The 25186-nt window shown below is 56.6% G+C and overlaps 4 protein-coding genes across 4 annotated transcripts in view; 1 reads left to right on the top strand and 3 right to left on the bottom strand.

Moving 5' to 3' along the window:
• The first annotated feature begins 396 nt into the window (after positions 1 to 396).
• On the top strand, positions 397 to 3983 carry PHGDH (phosphoglycerate dehydrogenase). The gene is made up of 12 exons (XM_014874823.2): positions 397 to 586; positions 820 to 971; positions 1145 to 1210; positions 1293 to 1347; positions 1428 to 1526; positions 1630 to 1762; positions 1842 to 1990; positions 2209 to 2361; positions 2493 to 2625; positions 2839 to 2966; positions 3154 to 3382; positions 3688 to 3983. The coding sequence occupies exons 1-12, from the start codon at positions 449 to 451 to the stop codon at positions 3843 to 3845; spliced, it is 1593 nt and encodes a 530-aa protein (XP_014730309.1). The 5' UTR covers positions 397 to 448; the 3' UTR covers positions 3846 to 3983.
• A 428-nt stretch (positions 3984 to 4411) lies between these two features.
• Positions 4412 to 7803, bottom strand: HMGCS2 (3-hydroxy-3-methylglutaryl-CoA synthase 2). Its single transcript, XM_014874826.2, has 9 exons — positions 7572 to 7803; positions 6909 to 7348; positions 6559 to 6684; positions 6166 to 6330; positions 5927 to 6095; positions 5672 to 5842; positions 5039 to 5145; positions 4829 to 4954; positions 4412 to 4745 (listed from the first exon to the last, which is right to left on the bottom strand). The coding sequence occupies exons 1-9, from the start codon at positions 7682 to 7684 to the stop codon at positions 4639 to 4641; spliced, it is 1524 nt and encodes a 507-aa protein (XP_014730312.1). The 5' UTR covers positions 7685 to 7803; the 3' UTR covers positions 4412 to 4638.
• A 775-nt stretch (positions 7804 to 8578) lies between these two features.
• Positions 8579 to 10601, bottom strand: REG4 (regenerating family member 4). Its single transcript, XM_014874722.2, has 6 exons — positions 10218 to 10601; positions 9513 to 9588; positions 9309 to 9406; positions 9087 to 9224; positions 8911 to 9016; positions 8579 to 8758 (listed from the first exon to the last, which is right to left on the bottom strand). The coding sequence occupies exons 1-6, from the start codon at positions 10422 to 10424 to the stop codon at positions 8685 to 8687; spliced, it is 699 nt and encodes a 232-aa protein (XP_014730208.2). The 5' UTR covers positions 10425 to 10601; the 3' UTR covers positions 8579 to 8684.
• A 2623-nt stretch (positions 10602 to 13224) lies between these two features.
• The window catches only part of NOTCH2 (notch receptor 2), an 86873-nt gene continuing 74911 nt past the window's right edge, over positions 13225 to 25186 (bottom strand). The window contains exons 27-33 of the mRNA XM_014874743.2: positions 24295 to 24505; positions 23598 to 23694; positions 22953 to 23121; positions 18486 to 18787; positions 18039 to 18186; positions 17690 to 17787; positions 13225 to 16799 (exon numbers count right to left, since the gene is read on the bottom strand). Of these exons, the coding sequence (XP_014730229.1) occupies positions 15459 to 16799; positions 17690 to 17787; positions 18039 to 18186; positions 18486 to 18787; positions 22953 to 23121; positions 23598 to 23694; positions 24295 to 24505 (2366 nt within the window). The 3' untranslated portion in view covers positions 13225 to 15458. The remainder of the gene's footprint in view (positions 16800 to 17689; positions 17788 to 18038; positions 18187 to 18485; positions 18788 to 22952; positions 23122 to 23597; positions 23695 to 24294; positions 24506 to 25186) is intronic.

Below are 25186 nucleotides of genomic sequence, written 5' to 3'. Positions count from 1 at the left end.
TCCCTGCCAGCGGCACCCCCAGTTTTGTGGGGAGCCACCCGCGCCACCGTGGCTGCCACTGCCGTCCCCCTCCTGCCTTACTGAGCTGTGATATGCGGGACGGAGGTGCGCAGGGTCGGGACACGCTGCCCCCGATTTTCGTGGGTCCCTGACCCACGGGGTGCTGGCAGGGCACCCCTTTCCTTTTTCTGGGGCTGCTGGGGGGCCCTGGCCCCGCACCCTCGCCTCCTCCCTCCCTCCCCCCGGGGGCGGGGGAGATGAGGAGGGGACCGGGCGGGCTGGGGCGGGGAGGGGAAGGAGGTGGGATTATGGAGACGGGACCCAATGAGCCCGAAAAACGTGCGCGGCTCGCAGCTCTTTTAGCGCGGCGGAGGGGCAGCAGCAGCCTCTTGGTGGCGTGCGGAGAGAACCGGCACCCCCGGCCCGTCCCGTCCGGCCCCGTCCCGCCATGGCACTGGGCAAGCTGCAGAAAGTGCTGATCAGCGAAAGCCTGGACCCCTGCTGCCGGGAGATCCTGCAGGCCGCCGGGCTCCGGGTGCAGGAGAAGCCCGGGCTGAGCAAGGAGGAGCTGCTGCGAGAGATCCGGGTGAGGCAGGGCTGCACCCACGCCTGGGTGGGTGGGTGAGTGGGCACAGCTGAGGGCCGGAGGTCCCGGGTGTCAGCGGGACCCTCTTCGGTCCCCGCCTCCCGTCTGATGCAAGAGCCCGGCCGGTTTCGCACGGCAGGTCCCGGACCCTGCAGGGCTGTTCTCGTCCCGTGACCCACTCGGGGCCACCGGACCCTGCTCTGGTCCCATTCGCCGTGTCTGTCACCCCTTAGGACTGCGATGGGCTCATCGTCCGCTCGGCCACCAAAGTCACGGCCGAGGTGCTGGAGGCGGCAGAGAGGCTGCAGGTGGTGGGCAGAGCTGGCACCGGCGTGGACAATGTGGACGTGGAGGCAGCCACCAGGAAGGGGGTCCTGGTCATGAAGTAAGAGCAGGACTGTGGGGCCCTCCGTGCCCGTGATCCTGGGGAGGCCGGGGAGACTTCACAAGGGGGTCCTGCCCATCCCTAGCACCACCCCGTGTGTCTCCATCCTCACGGGACACAGACCCCTGTCAGCCCGGGGGACACACACCAGTGACACCACTCTCCGTCCCCAGCACACCCACTGGCAACAGCCTCAGTGCCGCCGAGCTCACCTGCGGGATGATCCTGTGCCTGGCCAGGTGAGCACAAGGCGGGACGCAGACAGAGGTGTGCCCTACAGCCCCCTACCCTGCCCCGCACTGACCACAGCCTCCTTTTTAGGCAGATCCCGCAGGCAGCTGCCTCCATGAAGGAGGGCAAATGGGACCGTAAGAAGGTAGGAGGCAGGTGCAGCAGCTCTGGGTGGGGGATGTCCGTGTGTGGGGCGTGCTCTCTCACTCTCCCTGTGCCCCCCAGTACATGGGCATGGAGCTGAACGGGAAGACGCTGGCCGTGCTGGGGCTGGGACGCATCGGCAGGGAAGTGGCCACTCGCATGCAGGCTTTTGGCATGAAGGTGAGGAGATAGGGCCGGGAGGAATGATGGGGAGTACAGACCTGCCTGACCCGGCCAGAGCCACCGTGCCAGGCTGTAAGAGTGAGTGCCCGCTGTGCCTCAGACCATCGGCTACGATCCCATCATCACCCCTGAAGTCTCGGCCACCTTCGGCGTGGAGCAGCTGCCGCTGGAGCAGATCTGGCCCCGCTGCGACTTCATCACGGTGCACACACCGCTGCTGCCCTCCACCACGGGTACGGAGAGAGCGGGATCTCAGGGAGGTTTGGGGAGAGCTGGGGCAGCCCCCTGCCGCTCACAGCCCTCCTTTTGCAGGGCTCCTGAACGACAGCACCTTTGCCAAGTGCCGCCGTGGCGTGCAGGTGGTGAACTGCGCCCGCGGGGGCATCGTGGATGAGGGAGCGCTGCTGCGGGCGCTGCAGTCGGGGCAGTGTGGTGGGGCTGCCCTCGATGTCTTCACACAGGTGAGTGGGGCTCTGGGGACCCCCCGAGCTTGGTTTTGTCTCAGCACCACCTTGATTTTGCCCAAACCAAGGTACCTCACAGTAAACCCTGTGGGGCTGGGACCAGGAACAGCCCTTCTCAGCTTCCTTCCTTGCAGAGGAGGTGGGGTAAATGCCCCCTGCTCCGAGCTCCCAGGTAGGTGCTGGGAGCTGATGGCGGGATGGGACTGTGTCTGCAGGAGCCCCCGAAGGACCGTGACCTGGTGAACCACCCCAACGTCATCTCCTGCCCACACCTGGGCGCCAGCACACGGGAGGCACAGAGCCGCTGCGGCAAGGAAATCGCCATGCAGATCGTGGACATGGCCACGGGGAAGGGGCTGACTGGAGTAGTGAGTGCCCCTGCAGCACCCGAGCTCTGTGCTCAGTTACCCCAGCTGTTACCCATGGCATTGGCATGGCTTTGGCAGCAATGCTCCACGTGGGATCCCTGGCAGGCTCTCACCCCCACTCTCTCCTGCAGGTTAATGGGCAGGCTCTCAGCAAGGCTTTTTCACCCCAGACCAAGCCCTGGATCACCCTGGCCAGGGCTCTGGGCACGGTGTTGTGCACGGTGGGCAAGCAAGTGCAGGGCAGCATGCAGGTCTGCACCCTAGGTGAGCCTGGATGGGGGGACCACAACGGGCAGGCAGGAGAACAGATAGACAGGAAGGTGAACAGATAGACAGGAAGGTGGTTAACAGTGGGATTGGGGCTCTGGAGTGTGCAGGGATGGATTGGGTGGGTGGAAGGACCAGCCCCAGGCTGGCCACTCCACTGCAGCCCTATCCTCTCTGCTGGCTCATGCACACCTCCTCCCTGCACCCCAGGGACACCTCTGAAGGAGGCTGGCAGCTACCTGACGCCTGCTGTGGCCGCGGGCATGCTGGCTGGAGGGACACAGAAGGAGGTGACCCTGGTGAACGCCACTCTGCTGGCCCAGGAGGCTGGGCTCAAGGTGTGTGACTCTGCACCCCAGCCTGGTGCACCTTCCCCACCAAGCAGCACGAGCCTGGGGACACCCTGCTGGGCTGCTGATGCAGCACTGAGGCTGGCTGTTCCCTGGGATGCTTCCAAGGACACAGGACATCCCTTCCCCACGCCAGCCACGCACAGGGCACTGAGTGGCCGTGTCTCTCTGGCAGGTCACAAGCACCCACAGTGACGTGGCTCCCGAGCCCGACAGCAGCACGGGGCTGGTGCAGGTGTCCCTGCAGGGCACCCCACACCAGGTGATGGGGACAGTGCAGGGCAGCACCCCAGCCCTGCGGCAGATCAACGGGGCCACCTTCAAGCAGCCAGCCCCGCTCTCTGGCCCTCTCCTCATCTACAGAGCCAAAGCCTCCGACACCAGTGCTCTGGCCACGCTGACTGGTGAGTCCCTGTGGCAGCCCTGAGTGCAGGGACAGCCTGGGGACCCCCCACAGCCAACCTAGAGCTGAGCCCCTGCTGCAGCAGATGTTGGATGGATGGATGGATGGATGGATGGATGGATGGATGGATGGATGGATGGATGGCGGTTTGGGCAGGGAGTTGTGTGGTATTGAGCAAAGCACTTGGGGTGGAGGAAGAAATGGCATCCTGGACCTCTGAGTGGGGTGTTGGGGTGAGCAAAGGCTCAGCTCCGTGCTGGGGTAGTGGGACAGCCTGTGGTCCCTAATTCCTGTCCTCCTCTCTAGGGCTGCTGAGCAAGGCAGGGGTGCAGCTCCTGTCCTACCACAGCTCCTGCATGGTGGCAGGGGAGCAGTGGAGTGTCGTGGGGCTCTCAGCCCCCCTGCCCAACCTGGGTGAACTAAAGCCACGTGTCACAGAAGTCTTCCAGCTCCACCTGCCCTAGACCCCGACTGCCCACAAGGACTCTCCCCACACCTGCAGCATCTGGAAATGCAAGGGAAGCATTTCACATGGCCATCCCTGACCCCCACACTGGGTTTGGGGTGGCCCCACGTTCAATAAAGGGTCTAGAAGGAGAGAACATGTGGTGCCTTGTCTGTGCAGTCCTTTGTCCTCAACCCCAAACCCCCTCCCTCCTGCCCCTGCTGCTCCCCAGCCCTGCTGTTGTTTGCTGAAGGGTGCAAAGGTCTCTGTGGCTGCCGAGGTCCTGACCACAGTCCCGTGCTGGGACGTGGCCCAGAGAGCAGCACTGCAAAGGGCATGAGCCCTCCCGTGAGCCGCTGTGTCATCTGTGCCCTCCTGCCCACGGGTTTTGCCATGAGGATGTTTCAATTTAATGACACCATGGGGAAAATGCCATCTTGCCCCCCTAAGCTGGCCCCTGGGAGGCTGGGGCTTACTTGACTCCCCTAAAATATCAGGGCATACTCCCATGTCTAACAGGGCCATGGAATAAATCCCATAAGCAGCTGTGATCCAGACTGGTGGTTATTAATTGGGAGGAGACCATTCAAGACCAGGAGCCGGAGCCGGGCTGCTGCCCCCTCCCATCGCACCTTTATTCCCCTGCACTGCCCAGGTGTTTGCACCTCCAACAGCTCCGGGCCCGAGCCAGTGCTGGCCACTCCCCACGGATACAAAGGGAACTTTGCCACGCAGGCCAGCCCTGGATGTGGGGAGTGAACAGGGATGACAGCGGGAAAGAGAGCATCCTCCTCCCCAGAGGTGATCCCACCCTAGATGGGCTTCCTGGCGTATTCCCGGCGGTACTTGGAATCCACCCGTGTCAGGTACCAGGTTCCGGGGAACAGATCCGCCTGGGAGCCGTGGGGAGCGTGGTCGGCTGCAGGGGGAGGAGGGCAGTGATGCTCAGGGGTGTTGGGGGGTCCCGACAGGGCAGGGTTACACCATCCCAACCCCACTCACCCAAGTGATGAGTTTCCTCCCGCCTCTTCATGATCTCGGCGAAGTCCTGCGGGGCCACGCGTTTGCGGGAGTCCAGGCGAGCGGGCAGGTCAGCCAGGCTGGACACCAACTTGTCCAGGGGTGAGCCTGCCAGGGGGCACCCCACGCGTGAGAGGGCACCACGGGCAGCCCCACGCTGCCCCCCCCTTCCCTCTCTGCCCTGGGTCTCACCTGGAGCTGCATCCTGCGAGACGCGGAAGGAGAACATGCTGGCCGCCAGTCCCGAGCCGTAGGAGAAGGCACCGATCCGGGAGCCGGCCAGGTCCCGTGCTGAGCACCTGAAGTGAGAGTTGAGGGGGTTACAGGACATTTGGGATGAGGGGACATGGCGATACACAGGGTTGTGGGGGCAGTGGAGGGGGCTGCCTCCTTTGTAGGCAGGCAGGCAGATCCTTGGGGCCACATTTCTGAGGGATTGTAGCCCTGGAGTGCGGTGGTGGCACAGGGAGCCCCCGGATAAGGCTTTTGTCCCCCTCAGAGCCTGGCTGTTCCCATGACTCCTTTCCCAGGGGGTCACTCATTCCACTGGGCATGACAACAGGGGTTTTCATCCTCCTGGTGATGACAGAAGGGCTTTATGCACTGGCCCAGCTCCAGAGAGCCGGGATGAAAAGTCTGGCAGGGAGATGCCTGGAGCAGGATGCATCCACACTGGGGGCTGTGTGCAAGGAAAGGATCAGGTCCCTGTTGAGGCAGGGGGAGATGAGGGCTGGGAGATGAGTTCTGCCCCTCTATCCAGCCAGGGAGTGCCCTCCCCAAAATTATCTCCTCCCTCTCTCCGAGCCGGCGTTTTGGGGGACTCACTGGGACAGGAGGGAAGCCAGGCAGCCATACATGGATGGTGTGTACATGTTGCCGTTGCGGGAAGAGAGGAGCAGGGAGGGCTTGGTCTTCTGGTTGAAGATGTCCTGGCTGGCTGCCTGGAATGCCTTCTCCACCTCCTTGCTGGTGTAGGTGTCCTCCAGCTTCACACCACTGCCCAAAGAGAGAGCAGCTGGGACCCCACCCAGCACATCCCTGGCCGGGATGAGGGGTGGGGGACACGGCACGGGGACCCACCGGAAGGACTGCAGCCCCTTGTAGAGGCCAGAGGCCGTGTCCGGGTTGGGGGAGGCCAAGAAGTCATTCAGCAGCAGCCGCCCCACCGACTTCTGCACCAGCTTGCAGAAGGGCGAGTGGAAGATGATGTACTTGAAGTCATCGAGGGTGAAGGGCCTCTGGATGCCAGCTGGGAGGCAACACGGGGCCATCAGTACCCAGGGGGCTGTGCTGGGCGCCTCGGGGGTGCTGCCACTCACCCTGCTGCCACTGGGTCTCTGCCTTGCGTCGGTACACGGCGTAGCAGCGGTCCAGCGCCCGCAGGTAGCACTGGATGGAGAGCTGCCCGTCCACCACCGGGTACTCCGAGGACAGATTGGGCTTGTAGAAGTCGTAGGCGTGCTCCATGTGGGTTCCACGCAGGCCTGGGGGCACGGGTAGAGCCAGCTGTCAAATAGCATCGGGAGGTCCCTGCCATGCCACCCCGGAATTCCACAGCCTCCCTGAGTCACTCCGTGGTGCCCACAGGGATGTGGCTAGCCAGCACCCCCGAATATCCAGCAGAGCAGCTCTGCCCAGGGCTGGGAGATGGATACATGGCCCCAGGGACAGCACCCATCAGCTCAGCACCCCCAGGGCCTCACGGCACCCACCTCTCTCCAGCACCAGGGGGGCGTTGGGTCCCACCAGCATGGCGATGGCACCGGCGCCTCCCGTGGGCCGCGCGTTCCCCGTGGCGTAGACAGCGATGTCCCCACACACCACCACGGCATAGCGACCTGGGTGAGCACAGAGGGACTGACAGGGCCACCAGCAGCTGGGAGACTCCATCCCATCGCCCTGCTGTGTTCCTATCTCCGTGCTCCCAGGTGTCACAGCAAGATGAGCAAGAAACGGGTGATGGAGAGCCTGGAGCATCTTTGGGTTTTGGGACACCTCCTGCCTCCTTCCCCTATCCCACAGCACCCACCCAGCACCAGGCATGGACCCTGCCTGCACTCACCATCCCAGGCACTGGACTCCACCCAGGCAGCCGCGTTGAAGAGCGAGGCCGTGCCCCCGTAGCAGGCATTGGTGGTGTCGATACCCTCCACGTCAGTGTTGCCAGAATCATGGAAAAGCTGCATGAGGACGGTCTTGACGGCCTTGGATTTGTCGATGACGGTCTCGGTGCCCACCTCCAGGCGGCCGATGGAGTCCCAGGAGAGGCGCCCGCGCTCCACCAGCCGCTGCACCACGGTCAGGCACAGCGAGTTGATGTCCTCGTGGGCAGCACAGAAACCCATCTGCTTCTGGCCCAGGCCCCGCGTGTACTTGCCGGCCTCCACGCCATCAAACTTCTCCAGGTCCTCCTGGTCCACGTACTGGGCGGGGAAGTACACCTCCAGGGCCAGGATGCCCACGTCCTTGGGCCAGGCACCTGTCCCGGCAGCACTGGAGAGGCTGTGGGACAGAGGGAGTAGCAACAATCCCACGGCAGCCTTGGGGACAGAGGGTGGCCCTGGGCAGATGCCACCAGCGAGTAGCCCTGGCTGGGAGCGCTCCAAAATCCTGGCAGTGCTGCAGGGAGGAGGGAGAGGCTCCCCTTCCCCACCAAGAGCTCAGCCAGCTCCCCTCCCCTACCCTGGTTATGTCTGCAGCACCCTCGGTCCCTGCGGATGCTCACCATGCCCTGTGCCAAGCCGGGGGGTTCTGGATGCCCCGGGGTGCCCGCTCCGGCCCCGGCGGTGCCCACCTCGCCCCCCAGCACCGCGCGGCGCGCCCGAACAAGCGCAACATCTTCGGACAAAGGGACGGCCGGCCGGACAGACGGACAGCGGGATGGGTCTTGGCGTAGTGCTTTTATAAACTGCGTGGGCAGCCCGGCACAGCCCTCCCGGCCTTTATCAGCCGGCCGGACCCTGGCGCTCAAAGGTCACCGAGCGCCGGCCAACACCAAAGGGGCGGCGGAGCTTCGGAGGGGGGAGCGTGAGAGGGGAATTCGCCTTGTGCCCCAAAGCCTGGGGACACTGAGCCGGGGCTGAGCGGCGGGACGGGCTGCCCTGGGCAGTGGCAGCTCCGGTGCCAGGCTGTGGTCACTCTGCGGTCCTGGCAGGGAGCAGAGGGCGGCCCGGCTTCGGTGCCGGCAGATCCGCGCTGCCCGGGGCTCAGTCCACGCCTGACACGTGCGGCAGCTTTTGGGGGGGTAAAAAACCCACGAGCTGGATGGGGGCAGAGCCATCTTCAAAGTAGCAGGGCAAACAGCCACGTGATGCCTGTGGCAACACAGCAGTGACACAAAAGTGACCTTTGGTCCCGGTGCTGCTGTCAACACGGCCCTGGGGCAGTGTTGCAGCCCCAAAATCCCTGTGGAGCTGTCTGCACCTTGAGGGAGCTCCTGTCCCCATTCCTGCACACCCACGACAGCTCCTGCCCGTGTCCCAGGTCTCCGTGTCTGCATTTCGGGGACACTCCTGTTCCCCCGCCTGCTCCCCTGTTGTATTTGGCACCCGAGGGCCGGCATGAGCAAACACGGGCGCTCAGCCAGGAGAGCCACTGTCCCCGCAATTCGTGGGTATTCATCCCCAAACTCTGCTCGCACCGGCAGCGCAGAAGCCTCTGGAAGCCGGGGAGCCGTGGCAAAGCCCGTCTCTCTCTCTCACAGACCAGCACCAAGCTCACACAGCACAGCACTCTCATGCTTCTCTTTTTTTTATAAGGTGTATTTATAGGAGTTGAGGGAAGGGAGTCGGAGGCGGCACGGGAGGAGCGCTGGACCCCGCTCGGGCCAGCGGTGTGCTCAGTGCAAGGGGTAGAACTTGCAGATGAAGTGATGCTTTTGGGAGCACTCGGCACTGGACCACACTGAGAAACCTGCAGGAGAGACAAGCAGGGGGCTGGTGAGGACGGGCACCGGCTGTGCCCACCGCAGCCCTCCCAGAGGATGGGACCTGGAGGAAAAGGGAGGAGAGGGAGTGCCAGCCGAGCCCAGGTGCTGGAGCTGGGTGCAAGGACCGGGCACTCACCGCTGTGATGGGTCAGCGCGGCGCAGTTCCCCCCTCGGGCACTGTTCCCTGGCATCTCACTGGCGACGCTGTACTCCTTCCCGCTCGTCCACTGCCAGGCCTGGCTCTGTGCGGGCAGAGGGGGGTTCAGAGGCACGGCCCTGCTGTCCCCATCGCCCCTGCCGCCCACACCTCACCTCTTTATTCTTCTGGAGTCCAATCCAGACGGGCTGCACATGCTGGTAGTAGGAGATGGCTCTCCTCAGGACGACTGCCTCCTGGGCATTCTCCACCCAGGCCAGGTGAGCGCCTTTCTGGACATCCTCGCACCGACTCTGCAGGGACAGCAGTCAGTGCCAGGGCTCCTCAGGGAGACGAGGGGGTCCCCGTTCCCCTGCGCACCCCTGAGCTGGGCTTACCTCAGCCTCGTCCCAGCTCCGGGACTCCGTGAAGTACTTGAAGCAGCTGAGCTTGTAGTAGGACCAGCCGTCGGGGCAGTAGCTTATATACCTGCCATCTGTCCGGGGAGAGCGGCGGGCAGGGATGAGGGACAGCCGGGAGAAGAGCGTGGCTCCCTCCTGGCCCAGCTACAGCAGCAGCTGCCCCCCGAGCCTGGCACTCACCGACCGGCAGCAGGAGCCCCACGCAGCCCAGCAGCAGCAGGGTGAGTCTGGCCGCGGCCGCCATCCTCCTGGATCCCTGAAAAGGTTCCAGAGGGTCACGCAAGGTCCCTTGGGGACAGAGGATGCTACCTGCGACCAGAGAGTGCCAACCTGGCCCCTGGCAGGCTGTGCCTCCCTCTCCGCCCCACACCTGCACCCCACTCTCCAGGCATGGCTTGGAGTCCCCAGCCCACACTGGCAGCGGGTTTTCCTGGCCCCACCAGTCCCAGAATCTTCGAGAGGCATCTGGGAGAGCCAAGCTGCTCTGTGGGGACAAATGGGGAGTGGTGCTGTCGCGGACACGGGTCGGGGGATCCCAGTGGCACAGGTGGGGCTGCAGGGACTGCGTGCAGGCAGCGCTTCCACGCCCTGGGCTCGTAGCGCTGCCAGGGCTGGGGAGGCAAATCGGCCGCATCAGCGCAGTTCCCCTTTATCTGGGCTAATCCCCCGGCACCGGGACCGATTTGCAGATTCAGCTCGTCTTCCCCTCAAAGAAGCAGCGACAAAAGTCAACGCAGGGCTGGAAAATGCAGCATCACAGCGAGGGCAGAGCTCAGCTCCCGCGGGGGCTGCCAGGGAGAGAAGAGGGACCGGCTCCTGCTCGCCCGTGAGCCAGCTCCGAGCATCCCGAGGCCCCGGCTGCCTTGTGAGAGTCCTGTTCCTCACCTGTACTCCGGAGATGGTGAGGAATAGCGGCTCGTCGCGGTTCACCGGGACAGGAGAGGAGCTGCCCTTTATAGCGTGGTGCTCATCAGCATCTGTGTTTGCCCAACTCATGTGATTCTCACCATAAAAATCTTCCTGCTGACCCCCCTCCGTCCCCCTACTTTGCTGGAGGATTGCCCAGATCTCCACACTGTTTGCATTTATCATATCTCTAGAAGCAGACAGGAAGAACCTGTCCTAGTCGGTCAATAAACCCCCTGCAATTATCATTAATTGCTCCCGCGATACAGATAGCATCTTCCAGCCCAGAGCAGCCTGGCACCTGGCAGGGATGCCCGCTGGGCCAGCCCTGGATTGCCCGAGGGGTGGCAGGGATGAGCCCCGGGGGTGATCCCCCGATCCCGGCCGGAGCATCCCTGCGATGGGCCGGGCAGTGGGTGCGACCCCCTGGCACTGCCCCTGTCCCCAACCGAGGGATGGCACCGCACCCTGCCCAGCTGTGCCATGCGTCACCCACACACCGCCCATGTTTAAACTGCCGGGGGATGTTTGCGAGCAGGATGCGGGAGGCCGGGATGTGGGAACAGCCTGCAGCCGGGGGCTGGTGATGCCATCAGATAGCGGGAAGGGTGCCCAGCCCTGACGCAAGCCCTCGTCACTCTGTGTCCCTTCGGGATGAAGGGACACTCTGTGTCCCTCGGGGCTGCACCCCCAGCCCGGGGAACGGCATGGAGCCATAGGGATGAGCTCCCGGCCCCAGCAGCTGGAGCCCTTGGCAAGGTCTGGCACAGCCTTCTCTGCCATGGTCCTTGCTCCTCTGCACCTGCGGGAGGCAGCTGGAGTTCTGCACGTTCCTGCTGCCACCACACTGTTCTGGAGCTTCACTTTGCTGGCTCCTAATGGACCAAAGTAGCTTTGAAATCCTGCTGCCTGTCCCATGGCTCCTGCTGCTTCCAGCTCCGGCCAATGCCTGGCTCTCCATGCCCAAAACCCCCGGTGCCTGGTTCTCCATGCCCAAAACCCCCGGTGCCTGGTTCTCCATGCCCAAAACCCCCGGTGCCTGGCTCTCCATGCCCAAAACCCCCGCTGCCTGGTTCTCCATGCCCAAAACCCCCGGTGCCTGGTTCTCCTTCCCTAAAACCCCTGGTGGAGGCCAGTGGGGAGGAGATGAGCTGCCCTTGAGGGTCTGGTGCATTAGTGTGAGCCAGGAGGCAGCTGCCTGCAGAGGATGCAGAGCCAGGGCTGAGCCCTGCTTTCCCCCAGTGGAGAGCTCGCTGTCAGGCACAGCCCAGGGATCTGCCACGGGATCTCCTCTGCAGCAGCGTGTGCTGAAACATGCAGCTGGTGAACAGGGAGCAGCTCCCTGCTAGCGTGCAGAGGCAGGTCTGTCTTCTGCCCCGGGGAGAGAGGAGGATCAGACCCCTCTCCTTCACCCACACAGAGGGGTAGAGCTGCTGCTGCTTGCTAGGCATCCTCCGGGATCCACGGGGTGAAACGTTCTCGTGTCCAAACACAGCTGCTGCCTGCTATCAGCTCTGAATGAAACAACCTGCCACACATCAGCTGCCTCGATCAGTGGTGAAACCCTGCAAACACAGCAACTCCCCAGAAAACACGACTCCACCCTTGATTTATGGAAAAACTGTGAAAAAGCTCCCCCAAAGAGCCTGAGGCTCCTCAGTGAGATAAAAGGGATGTGGCAGCTCCCTGCCTGATGCTTGAGTACAACACAGCAAGTTTGCACAAGCCCCTGGCCATCCTGGGCTGGGGAAGAGGCAGGAGCAGTCCCGAGGAGACGGAGCTTCAAGCCTCAGCCTGAGCACCAGTAAGCTCAGTGCAGCTGTGCCAGGGGCTCGGCAGAGCTCCCTAAACTTTGGCACAGATGTGCAAGCTGTGGGAGAACATGGATGAATGCCTCCCGGAGGTTTGGACTCGCCCAGCTGGCTCTACCAGGAGATAAAGGAGCTGCACTGTTTGAATATTAAACCCTTAAAATGCCCCCAGCAGCTTTACCCCAGCTCAGCGTCGTGATTCAGCTGCTGGCTCCAAGAGCTGGAGAACAGCCAGGTGAGCACCAGTGGAGCCCAAAGCTCCAGTGGCACCTCCGAGCTCCGAACACAGCACAGCAGCTACCGCCAGCTTGTTTTCTGGCTGCTCCAATCAAACTCTTCAAGCCTGAGACCAGCACAGAGGAGTGGTGACTCCCTGTTTCAGAGGCTGGAGAATCACTCATCTTCGTGCTCTTAGTGTGGAGAAACGGAGGCTCAGGGGGGACCTTTTCACTCCCTACAACAACCTGAAAGGAGGCTGTAGATAGGTGGAGGTCAGTCTCTTCTCCCAGCTCAGAAGCAACAGGATGAGAGGAAATGGCTTCAAGTTGCACCAGGGGAAGTTTAGATAAGATACAAGGAAAAAATTGTCAATGAAAGGGCAGTCAGGCATTGGATCAGGCTGCCCAGGAAGTGGCAGAATCACCACCTCTGGAATGTTCCAGAAACATCTGTACATGGCGTTTGGGGACATTGGGTGAAGGGTGAACACAGCAGTGCCAGGTTAAAGGTTGGACTCGATGATCTTAGTTCCAACCTAAAGGATTCCATGCATCAGCTGCTGAGACAAAGCTCCAGGAATGAGGGTGGATGAGGGTCTCCTTCCCTGCTGGAAGGACAGGAAAAAAAGGCTCACAACCTTTCTAAAAGCCACACAAACGCTCTGGCCCTTCCCTGGCTCCCACAGGCAAGCCAGAGCTCTTATCCAAAGTGCCTAAGGAAGGACCCATCCCAGTCCCTCCCCATCCTTTCAGTATGCCCAGCTGCTTGGCTGCAGGTTACTGCCCCATTCTCGGCTAACTAAGAGACCCAAAATCCATCTGCTATATCACCAGGCTGCTTCCACTCCCTTGGGTGGAGCTAAATCGTGTGGTGCTGAGATAGAGCACCCCTGATTCATTTATAATCCAGTGCCACAGTAGCAAGGAAAACAAAATGAAAACAGCAGCACACAGACAATGGGCACATACTTTTTATTCTGGGGATAAAAATTGCTTATACATTTGGCAGCAACTATTTTCATAAAAGACTTTTATAAAAAATGTAAAAATAAGCAAATATTTTCCATTATTAATATAGGAAAATGCTGCTGTGTGAATGGTTACTCTACAACTTACGAGATAAAATACCACCTTAAGGAGATATTATCTTTACAAGTAGTTAAAAAAAAAATAAAAAGAGAGAGAAGAAAGGCAGAGGGCCATCATATTAACAGGCCAGGCACGGAACTGGCTTCATTCCACAGAAAGCACTCATCTTGTAAAAGGCAGCCACATATATAAAAAAGGCACTTGGTTATTTGGAGCTAAGGAGCCAAAGCCCTTTGTTTCTTTAGCATGGATGCAGCAACACTTCATTATTTGCAGTGAGAGGTGTACCTGGACAGACCCCCCTGGGGGTCTGAGTCAGCTGCAGCTGAGCTCTGCAGGCCATGCTGCAGTGGGAACTTCACACAGAATTAAAAACTTCAGCCCAAAGCCACTGCCCCGGGAACCAGCTCCTCCTGAGGCCCTGCCTTCATGTACCATTGAGTGGAATTGGGAATTAAAAAAAAAAAAAAAAAAAAAGAAAAGAAAAACGGCTTTGACTGTTGATTAGAATGCAAAGAAACACCAGAGACAATACTGTACATGGTAGGGTGTTGGATGGTCCAACTCGAGTCCTTTGGCAGCAGCCGGCAGCCCCCAGCTCTTTGGAAGACGTGTCTGCAGCATTCCCCTGAAGAGGCAGGAGCAAACCATCCCCACAAACGTTCACTGGGGCTGCTGGCTGGTCTGGAGCCCTTCAGAGAAGCGCTGCTTTTGTGGACAGAGCAGGAAGAGTGGCTTAGGTCAGCGACAGCTGGCTTCCACAGCCCCAAAACCATCGGGGGAGCCGTGCTGTGACAGAGCACATGGGCCACCTCGGCTGGGAAATCTGCGCTCCGGCAGAGAGCAGAGCACAGCCCCGAATCTGTGTGCTGAGCTGCAGGAGGTGATGGTTTCTTCTGAGAGATTTGTTCTGCTGCCACAGCCCAGCTCCCGGCTCAGCACTGCTGCCAGGGGAACACAAGGCAGCTCTGAGCCAGGGCTGCAGCAGAAGGGACTTTCCAAAGGGCTGGATGTCATTCCTGACGCAGAAGGACGCACACCGCAAACATGGCAGCACATGTTTGACACCTGCTGATAACACCATAAAGAGGCAGCATATGGTATCTGGAGGACAGGACACACAGCCACCCTTGGATGGAGGGGAGGGGACTACTGTGCAAGAACGCTGGGAGCTCGTGGTAGCAGTTTGTGAAACACTCGTGTGCTCATCCCAAAAAGGCCTGTATCAGTTGCAGTGCATCTCTTCTGGCACGGGAGCCCACGAAGGCAGTCGTGGACACTCCTGGCAGGATGGGGGCACGGGGAGGGTAGTGTGTCAAAATGCTCAGGGATGTCTTGGGGAAGAGATGGGGCCACACCGTGGCAGGAAGACCAGGTCAGACCAGCGTTTTCGGGAGGGAAAATAACAAAACAACCAACCTAAAAAGACTATATGCATATATAATCTCCTAATACCTGGGGAGCAGGCAGTGAGGACGCTAAGGGGTGTTAGTGGGTCTCTAGAAGACAAACTCCTGAAGGGGAAAGGGTGAAGCTGCATGACAGGAGGTGTCACTTGACCTGCAGGTGTTTTGGGAGGTCCGGCTCGCTTGCTGAGCAAGAGCGGACGAGGGAAGGAGAGGGGCCGGGAATGTGGGTGCAGCTCTGAGCTGTGTCAAGGCAACTTGAACTCGAGAACTAGTAGAAGGTGCTTCAGAGAGAGGTTACGTGGGTAACAGGAGGAGTAACAAAATAAGGATACAAAGCTGGTTTTGGCTAAATTTCTGGAGAAAGGACCACAAGATGTACTAAGCTGAAGAGCTGTCTCCCCAAAGCAACGGTGGAACATGTTTAAAAGCAGACTGGAGGATCCAGTGCAGACAGCAGTCACGTCCAAGGTGCGTGGGAGTTGGTTAGAACCGCTCTTCTCCATCACCAGCTTCTACAGTTCTCCGTTTAGCATAAAAGCATACAAGTCTACAGCGACCACAGTCCCTCCAACGAAAGAACATCCTGGGCTCATTAAGACTCTTGGATACTAAAATGGTTCTTCATTTCCATCCTGGAAGACCTTCATGAGTTCTGGAGTCCGCTTTACAGTGGGGCTGCGCCGTGGGCAGCCTTCAGGCGTACACCTGCATGTTGCTGCGCTGCTGCTCCGTCATGTGGGCGGCCGCTGGCCCGCGCTGGCTGTTGCTGGGGCTGGTGGCCACGTCGGACCAGTCGGAGGCAGAGTGAGGCGAAGAGCTCGACCACTGGTCCGGAGACTCGGGTGACGGAGTCAGGTACGGGTGCTCCCCTTGTAAGTGCCGGTTGTGGCTAGGAGTCCGTTCTGTGGCCGAGGAGTAGCAGCTGTGCTGGGAGGGAGGCGTGGGGTACTTGCCCATCGAGCTCTGGAACTGGTGGTAGGCCGGCAGGACCGTCTGAGCCACCTGCCCATCCTGCTGAGGGATGGCAGCCATGGAGAACGAGGCGCTGGGCAGCTGGGCTAGGTCTGGGATCTGGTACATGGAGCTAAGAGGCCCAGCCATGTTCTGAGCGCAGTTTGACTGGGCCTGCTGCGGCAGTGCTTGCTGGTTTATGCTGCCCTTGGGAACCAGCTGGAAAGTCATGATGGGGGGCAAAGACTCCCTGGACACCCCCAGGTGCTTCGCCTCTGCTTGAACCAAGCCGCCCTGCTGGGAAACGCTGGGGTGGGAATGCATCACCTGGGGCACCATGCCGAACATCTCGTTGTACTGCGACTCGTTCACCTCCATGCGGTTCATCCACTCGCTGGAGACGTTGCCCGGCCGCAGCCGGCCCAGCCCGCTGTTGGGAGGGGTGGTTCTGTGCTGGGACAGCAGCTGGCTGACGGACGGCAGCACCGTGCTGGAGCCACGTCCCAGGGGCTGCAGCTCGTGGAGGTTGGAGAAGGACATGGTGTGAGCGGGCTGCACCGACGGAGCGGCCAGCAGCGAGCTGGGCGACGAGTGCAGCACCCCCGGCGACGGCATGACGGGAGAAGAGGTTGGTTCTGATGCAAAAGCGTGGGGAGACTCCAGGGAATCCACCGGTGACAGGGTCACTGAGCTCTCTGAAAACTGCCCCTTGCCCTCGCTCAGGGACTTCTTCCTCCTCCTCTTGGCATCTTTGGTGAGGCTGGTGGGCATGCCTTTGGCGTTCGGTTTCCGCGACTTCTTGCTTAGCGAAGCATGTTTCAGGTTGAGGAAGGACCTGTTGGGGCCGCAGATGACTGGGGACAGGGCAGAGTTCAGCATGGCCCCGGGGTGGCCGGCAGGGCTGTGGGCCACGTTGTACTCGTTGAGGAGCTGCACGATGTCGTGGTGCATGCGGTCCTGGGCCACGTCCCGGGGCAGCCGGTCCATGTGGTCCGTGATGTCGCGGTTGGCAAAATGGTCCAGCAAGATCTTTGCGGCTTCGAAGCTGCCTTCCCGAGCAGCGAGGAAGAGGGGAGTCTCCTCCTGGAAACACAGACAGTAAATATTTCAGCAGCTTCAGTGTGAGAGGACTGACTGACAGCCCTTATGGTGTGGCAGCCTGGCAAGCACTGTATAACACAGTGTGTCACACTGACAGTCCCCAAGAAACACTACCCAGAGAGCTGCCCACTGAAAAAGGAAGATTACAGATGATTTCATACACAGCAGTGGAGCACAGGCTCAGCTTTCCCACCAGTCAGGGCACTTACTGTGCCCTGGATCCTTGGAGGAACCTCCAAGTACCTGGTGTCTTTCTCCTATTGCCCTCTATGAGGGAAATGTACAAAGGGCTAAAACAGCCCAGTAAGGCACTAGAACTCGTTGGTAGCTCTAAAATCCACTGGGCAATACACAACAATCCAAAAAAGATATTTCAGGCAGAGAAGAGAAATCAAGGGCTAAGACACAGCAAAAACTAACAGTGAAGCTACAGAGCATCTGCACAGTGCAGACAGTCTGTCAAACAGAGTGGCTTGTCAACCATCTCCACCCTGCACTGAGATCCCTGGAAATGTCACAGGACACAACTGTTGCTGTGCCACCAGGTGTTTTTCTGTCTGCTAACTGGAATCCAGCTGTTTGACACCAGCAGCACTTCACCTGCTGCTCTCACACTCCACTGAGTGTGTCTTGGGTTCCTTCCCTGTGAGGAAAGCAGGACAGCACTGATGCCCAGCACTTAGAAGGAAGAGACCTGCTTTCCCATATCAGAAACCATGTGAGACACCCAGCTCTTGGGGAAAGCTCCAGTCTGGGTTTGGAAGGCTTGCACTGAGCACCCAGTTAAGAAAATCTGAACATAGCTCACTACCAACAGTGAAGAGATGCTTTGAGTTAGGAAGCACAGGCTTGCTGACACTGCCACACTGTACCTTGTTATCCTGCATGTCTCTGTTGGCTCCATTTTTCAGCAGTACTAGTGTTGCTTCCACATTGTTGACAGCAGCAGCCCAGTGAAGAGCAGATTTACCTGCAGGGAGACGTAACAACATCAGTAACAAACCAAGGAGCTGTTTTGCTTCTCCTCCAGGATTGTTGAACCAAGCCACTGTGCAGCAGCCTGGAGTTCATTACCACTGGAGGACTCTGCAGGAGAGCCCCTTCTGTGTGATTTAGCACAGAATTCATGAAGAGCCCCCACTCTGGGAGAGCAGAACCCACCCCTCCCTGCTCACACCACGACAAATATTTGCCCAGCCTGGCACACAGTGTTCACTTTACCATGGTCATCCACAGCGTTGACATCAGCCTGGCAATTAATGAGCTCAGCCACCATCCCCTCCACAGCCAGACGTGCAGCCAGGATTAATGGGGTGGTCCCGTCATTCATCCGAGCATCCAAGTCTGTCACTCTGTTACGGATCAGGATCTGGACAACAGGGGAAGACGGATTTTTATTTTCTTTTCCAATGCCACTACAGACCAAAACTGAGGATTTGGCAGAATCTCAAGAGAAATTTTACAATGGCAAAGCAGCCTGAGCACTGAAATAGGTGACAAACAGACCAAACAAATACACGCCAGATGATTTATGCACGCTGAATTCAAGTTACGAACACCCGAGGAAACTGGATGCAAAACAGCTCTGCCCGGCCACCACACTGTGGAAGAGCAGAGCTGTGAGCAAACAGAGGCTCATATAAACACAGAGCTCTCCAGTGGCCATACCTGGAAGACCCCCTGGGCGTCAGCAGCCACGGCTGCGTGCAGAGGGGTCCGGCCCATGTTGTCCCGAGCGTTGGCGTCCGCGCCGGCATCCAGGAGCCGCTTGGCAGCGTCGGCTCGGGAGTAGCGGGCTGCCAGGTGCAGAGCCATCTCCCCTGTGCGGTCTGTCTGAGCCTGCAGGTTGGCCCCCTGGTAGATCAGGTCTGTGATGATGTTTGCTGAGGAGTCTTCACCGTCCTCGTCGTCCTCGCTGATGTCGGAGCCGCCCGCGCGCAGAGATGCCAGCATCAGTGGAGTGCATCCGTCTGCAGAGGGGACATGGGGGTACAGTAACCTGGCAAAGGCATGGAAACCTTCCTACAATCCTCCTGCCCTGAGCTACGGACAATCCCTCTAGTTGCTTTAACCCAGACCTCTTCTTAAAGCCTTCCATTTCTTTGTTGTCTTCCTTCCAAGCATGAGTACCTGGTACAAATCCAAAAGAACGTAAGATATTCCTCTAAAGACTGAGATAATCACAAAACAAAAAAAAACCCCTTTGCTGCTAGAGTGTAAAACTTCCACAAAAAGTAAAGACTAGCTGAGAGAAGCGAGGGCTACAAAAATCAAAACCAAATCTGACAATTAAGCGTAAATATTAGTACAGACGTTCTAATCACATCCCTGGGGAAAAGAAACAGTTGAAGGAAAACTTATTGAACAACTGATTATTGGTGACCTCCCCTTCAGATATTAACCTGAAGTGAAATGCAGACAAAAGCCTTCATATCTACAGCAAGGTTATCAAGAGAAGGATGCTGAAGTTGTGACAGTCAAGCACTCAAAGCTGACAAATGCCCCAGGATGAATACTCTCACAGTCTGAGTACTTTGGGAGACACTGGTCTTACTCTCCCCAACTCTCCAGTGATGGGATGACCACAAAGGCTAAAGTCACATTCATCCAACCTGGATCCCTGCATTGTCAGTAGAAAGGCTCCTCCAAACCTCAAATTTAACTTAGCTCCCTCTGATGAATCTCCCTCTCTGCTAACCAGAGAGGACAGTGCAGGAAGACCACCTCAAGATGTTGATTTTTCACCCTTGTTAATACCCTCCTTGATGCAGGATAATTAAGATTTAAAACATGTCCACATATTTTCAGCAACCCATAAAAATGCCAAATGCTTCAGTTCCAGCAGCCTCTGAACGTTACATGATATTCCCTAAAACCCCAAGACTGCAGCTGTAGACACTGATGCTTCCTTGCTGATTTCACTGCTTTCCTGCACATCCTTCAGAGGCACCTGGAAAGCAAGAGGGGCTGAGATGGAAGCAGAATGAAAACTTGCTCTGCTAATCACTCCACTGGAGAAATACAAGACCATTTCTTCAGGAAGTACCTGATCTGTCCCATGGGCAAGAAAGGGACAAACAGCAGCTTCTCTGCAACCACAGAGCACTGCACAAAGCCACACTGGGGTTCTGTGCACATAAACAAGGTGATATCTCCTACTGGAGCTGTGATGCCCTGCTCCCATTTCCCAGCTTCTGATCACCGAGTCTTCCCTGCTCTCTGCTTTAGGACAGTTCCAAAACTTTCTAGAAATGTAGGGCACTGGAGGAGCAGGCTCTGCCCAGGCTCCAGCAGCCTGCACACTCCTCCTAGTGGCTCCCCAGCACAGGACACCCAGCCTTCCTTCCACCCCGCTCCCTTCCCAGGATTTGCTGCACAGACTGCAGCAAAGTAAGGGCACGGGTTCAGTTCCAAGATCCATCCCTGTCTAGGGACCCTCTCTGCTGCTCTCCAAAGCTGTACCTCCTTTTGTGCTTGTCCCTCCCACTGCTGGCTCTGCTCCCTTGTCCCAAATGAACACTCCTCAGTATTCCAGTCAGGCTGTGGCCTCCTCTGTACTGCCACAACACAAAGAGCAGAGACACAGAGCACAGAAAGGAGTTTTCCTTTCCTCCAGCACCACAGCTCTGGGAAAAACCACTCTCAGGATAGCTCTGGCTTGCTCAACCACTGCAGTTGTCCTGGCCTAGCTTCTCCACAGGGACAGCACAGCATTACATCCCTGGAATAATTAGCTGCCACCCTCCACAAAGTTTCTCAGGTACATGCAGCTCTTTTCAGAGCCTTGCAAGTTGGCCACACACGGTTGGTTTTATGAGGCTAGCAAAAGCACATCCAGCTAGACAGTCACAATTAAGTGCTTGATGGACTACCAGAGGAAAAAAAAGCTGTGGACACAATGTCTTTTCTCCTCCTTCCAGCTTGTTCTCTCAAAGAGCTGGAAAAGAACCCAAAAGCATCCAGCTGGAGGCAGACACCCAGCATGGAAAATTCCAGTCTAAACCACTAAAGTTTTACTAACTGAAAAAAAAGAGGGGCATATAATAGGGACAGTTCATCAATTTTAATTATAGGTGGTGTTACCACTTATGCCTATAATTGCATTACCCTGGTTACACACTCACAATAACTCCAGTGAAAAGAATGTCCTCACTGCTCTGGGGGACACAGCAGAAGAATAGCATGGGGAGACAAAGGTGGTGGCAGCATTTTATAAAAACTCTTCTGTTTGCTGTCTTTCAGTAGGACAGCCCCTGAGTACACACAGAGTAAAGTCAGGAGTTCACCAGACTCAGGTGCTCCTGAAGGTCAGGTACAAGGTACTGCAAGCTGGGATGTAAGGAACCCACAGGAAAAATCTCTAGGCAATGCTTCTGGAGGACAATGGAGCTCTTGGATCCCCCTGAATCTGAGGGGCTGCAGAAAGTGGTGAGTTAAGAGAGGGAGCAAACCCTTGGTACACTGAGGTGTTTCTCCCCTCTCTAGAAGAGATCTCTACTGTCCAACCTGCACCTGCAGCCAGGGTCTCCCTCACCCAGCTTCAGGTGGCTCCAGCCCAGGCACCTGCACTCAGGTCAGTCAGCCTGAACACCCTCTGCAATTAATTAGGGGCAGCAAAGCATTACTGGGGTATGAACCATCCAGTTTTCAGCCTTCTTGGGACAGAGGGGGAACCACCTCTCAGAAGGGCCCATTTTTTCCATCTGCCTGCAAAAGTGAGGGTGGCCAGGGCCACCTCAACAGAGAAACAGCCACATTAACTGTGAGGAACTCTACCCCTCCTTACTAACCCGTTATTCCACCATCTGTCAGACTTGTAAAATTATTTCTGCCCCTGACAGCTGCTTGCTTCTGACACCACAGAGAGAAATAACTTAGAGCAGCTTGCTGCAAGCTTCACAATTGTATCTGGATGGCAGGAAAACAACTCACAGGTCAGTGTTATTTCATTGCTGTTGTTGGACAAAGCTTTGGGTGAACATAAAAATAAGCAGTCTGGAGTCTTAAGAACATTACAGCCTGCACTTGGAAAGCTTTTAGCCTGCCACACAACTAGAAGTTTCAATAGGGGAAATAAAGAAAAGCTTAAATTTGGCAGAAACGGATGGTTTATGTTCTCACACTCGTTACACAAAAATCCCTCCTTCCCTTTGCATTTAGGAGAGCTAACGGGTCAATGAGCAGAAAAGACAATGGAAAGGAACTGAAAGAATGGGTCCAGTCATCCTTCAATTGCATGGAAATATTCCCACAAAATGCAGCAAAAAAAAGGAATTGCAGCAATATCATCAGCATCACCTCCCTGCATTTGAGCAAGAGCCATGTTTGCAGCTCTGCCAAGCAGAATGAAGCTCTTGGTCAGCTGTCTCCTCTCAGAACCCAGAGATCACTTATTACCAGATGACCCACCCAGTTCCTTACCAGCAGCTCTAGTACTACACTTATTAAAAGCAGGAGAGGGTTCCCAGGACATCTAGCCATTTGAGACTGAGAGAGCAACCCAGTCTGCATGTTAAAGAAACCTTCCAAGTCCATAGTTGTGTTATCAATTCAATGACTTGATCATCATAAGCTGAAGATATGGATCAGGGAATTAAAAAAAAAAAATCATGTACAATCTTGATGCATTGCTGCTCTGTTCAGGACAGACACCTCACACACTGCTGTTGAGGGTAGACTGTCTGCTAAAAAGTCATTTATTCAGGAAAAGGCCATCAACTTCCTCAACTGATAACAGACACCTCAGGTATAAAATCTGCTAAGTTGGTCCTTAGAAAAGTCTGGCATAGATCTCTGCAGTGATCCAACTGCAGAAACTGGGAGTTATTTTCAGCAAAATTATGCATTCAAAATTTCTGACAATACCACTTAGGCACACACTGTTATAAATGAGATCCTACAGGTGCTTGCTAAGTGAACTCTTCATCCTGGCTCCATGATATTCCATGTGCTACAGACCATGGTTTAACCTTCCTGGTTTTTTTCCCCAAGGAGTGCACACTGTGCTTTCCTTGAGCACCATAAAATTCCTGCTGGTGCTCCTGCACACTCCATTTAATTTGTAACATCAGCAGCCCCACTGGAAACAGGGGAGGTTGGTGCCTGGCTGGCAGGACACAGACACTGAGTACTGACCTGGCCCTCTGACATTGACATCCAGAACATCCACTTCTTGGTCTGCCTGAGGGGGTGTGAGGGCCAGTGAGGTGCTCCCACAGACGTCTGCAGCCTCCAGGTGCTGCTGTGTCCACTGGCGCTGGTCAATCTCCTCGTCCCCTACTGGCAGCAAGGCCTGGTCCTCTGCCTGAGCACAGCAAACAAGCAGCTGCTTCAAAATATCCAGCAAGTGACACTCAGATTTCTTGGGGTGCTCTTAGTTTTGGTGGGATTTCTCAGGGTTTTGGGTTTTGTTTGCTTTCTCGATGTTTTAGGGGGCTTTGTTTCGTTTTAAGCTAATGGTGGTCTCTATTTACTTCTGCTTGGCATTCTCAGCTTTCATACCCTCACCATACATTATCTGAACTGCAAGACATGACATTAACCTTCTTGTCCCTTCTGCTGCTGTGGGAGGGGACACTGGAACAGAAGGCACTGACTTTCTCCACTTTCTCCACCAGCCTGAGGTGGCAGTGTTAAGCTGAGGATTTGCTCCTCAGACACCATTAATAATATATTTATTACCAATCTCTAGGCCAAGGGAGGTTTTGAGCAAGGGAAGTTAATGCAGATGGTTGTCCCACCAGCAGTTTCAGGTGGTATTTAAGTCTTGGAGCTCCTTACCTTAGCTCTCTTTGGCTGAGGTCCACCATCACCTGCCCAGTGCTCAGTGGTCCCAGGGTCGGCCAGGTTACCCTCTGGTATCTGCACTGACAGATTTCTGACAAACAAGGAGAACATTTCACTTTGCAGCCTGAGCAGGTGCTACTGCTGCTACTTACACTATCCTGCAGAGACCAATAAAGGGGTGCTTGTAAGTCTGGTAGCTTGCAAACAGAAGAACCAAGAAATTGCAAATTTCAGGCATCCAACAGTGGCATTAAATGCACTTGGAACTGCAAGGTTGTTTAACTCAGTGGAAAGCCAAAACTGCATAAAACTTTTGAAACTTTCCATTACTTCTGAGTCACATTTTTGATGCATTGAGCTACAGATAATAGAAGTTTGTCATCATCTATCAACCTAAAAATGTCTGGCCTATTCCAGGAGAAAATTAGGCAAACAGTGATCTATACTGCTCAGTGTCAGAATACCAAACTACACCAGGAGACCAGATCCCTTGCTGGTATTTTATACATTACAGTTAATTCAAATCCTTCTGGTCCAAACCAGATGTAGAGGAATAACCTAAGAAGTCCTACCTTAAAAGGAAGCTTTCTCTAAGGAGTTGAGTGCCTTTGGTGAAACGTGTATCAGCCACATTCTCAAAATCCTCAGGCCACTAATAGACAGAATGTCAGTGGCCCAAATGCAGACTTACTTGAGTCCAACAGCATCTTCCCCGACGGGCTCTCTGCGTTTGTGGTTGCTGGGGTCCCTGCGCAGGATGAATCCCTCCGGCAGCCACAGGGAGCCGTGCTTGCGCTTGCGCTTGGCCATCATCACACCCAGGAGAAGGATCAGCAGGATGATCAGAGCTGCCACAGCCAGCAGGTAAAGCAGCTGGGTCTTTGGTGGTAACAAGGGCTCACCTGAAAATCCCAGTTAAAACACAGTGTGATTAACACAGCAACCTTCAACCTGCAGGCTTTCTTTTCTCAGCACAGTCCTTCCCAAGGGGAGCATGTTGTCTCTACACAATGTTTAGGCTCCACCGAGACTGCTGTAAGTACATATCACTTCTTTTTGACTTCCCTCGGTCTGGGGTTTCTCAAGGTATTTTTTAGAGTATCTGGCTGCTGAACCAAAGATCTTCCTCCAGCCACCCTCACTCAGCATAGAGAGAGCTGACCTACATGAAGATACAAGCATGATCCAGCTAGGAAAAGCAATAATGCCAACCTAGAACAGCTTTGTAGCTGAGCCTCCAACTGAGGGAGATGGAGCAGAAATCAAAGAGATTACATATTGCCAGAGGAGAAAATATCTGGTAGACTGGACTGAGGCATGCCTCCCAGCCTTTCTCTCTAAATGGCACCTTTTCCATTGAATTCATGGCTTAAAGCACATTAATGGTTTTCGTGCAGAGATCACCACTGCGGTGCTGTAGCATGAGAGATTACTGATTCTTCAAGTATTAAAGTGACTGGGCTCTAAATTAAATGTCCTGCCCTATTAAACAGATGTCCCTCTGTGCACTTTGCACAAACATACTCCTATAACTGGGGACAAACACGTTACCTCCCAAAAACCATACTGAACACAAGAAGAGG

This window comes from Sturnus vulgaris, chromosome 9, assembly GCF_052056855.1.
Source record: "Sturnus vulgaris isolate bStuVul1 chromosome 9, bStuVul1.hap1, whole genome shotgun sequence".
Taxonomy (NCBI): domain Eukaryota; kingdom Metazoa; phylum Chordata; class Aves; order Passeriformes; family Sturnidae; genus Sturnus; species Sturnus vulgaris.
This window is presented reverse-complemented; position numbering and strand designations above follow the sequence as displayed.

Excerpts from the sequence above, each read along its gene's own strand:
- HMGCS2 (XM_014874826.2), bottom strand. The coding sequence starts at position 7,684 with ATGTTGCGCTTGTTCGGGCGCGCCGCGCGGTGCTGGGGGGCGAGGTGG. Across the intron at positions 7,349-7,571 it reads CCGGCTTGGCACAGGGCATG|CCTCTCCAGTGCTGCCGGGA; the intron begins GTGAGCATCCGC and ends TCTGTCCCACAG. Across the intron at positions 5,146-5,671 it reads CTGGCTTCCCTCCTGTCCCA|GTGCTCAGCACGGGACCTGG; the intron begins GTGAGTCCCCCA and ends CTCTCACTTCAG.
- REG4 (XM_014874722.2), bottom strand. The coding sequence starts at position 10,424 with ATGATAAATGCAAACAGTGTGGAGATCTGGGCAATCCTCCAGCAAAGT. Across the intron at positions 9,589-10,217 it reads TCACCATCTCCGGAGTACAG|GGATCCAGGAGGATGGCGGC; the intron begins GTGAGGAACAGG and ends GAACCTTTTCAG. Across the intron at positions 9,407-9,512 it reads GGGGCTCCTGCTGCCGGTCG|ATGGCAGGTATATAAGCTAC; the intron begins GTGAGTGCCAGG and ends CTCCCCGGACAG.
- PHGDH (XM_014874823.2), top strand. The coding sequence starts at position 449 with ATGGCACTGGGCAAGCTGCAGAAAGTGCTGATCAGCGAAAGCCTGGAC. Across the intron at positions 587-819 it reads AGCTGCTGCGAGAGATCCGG|GACTGCGATGGGCTCATCGT; the intron begins GTGAGGCAGGGC and ends GTCACCCCTTAG. Across the intron at positions 2,626-2,838 it reads CATGCAGGTCTGCACCCTAG|GGACACCTCTGAAGGAGGCT; the intron begins GTGAGCCTGGAT and ends CCTGCACCCCAG.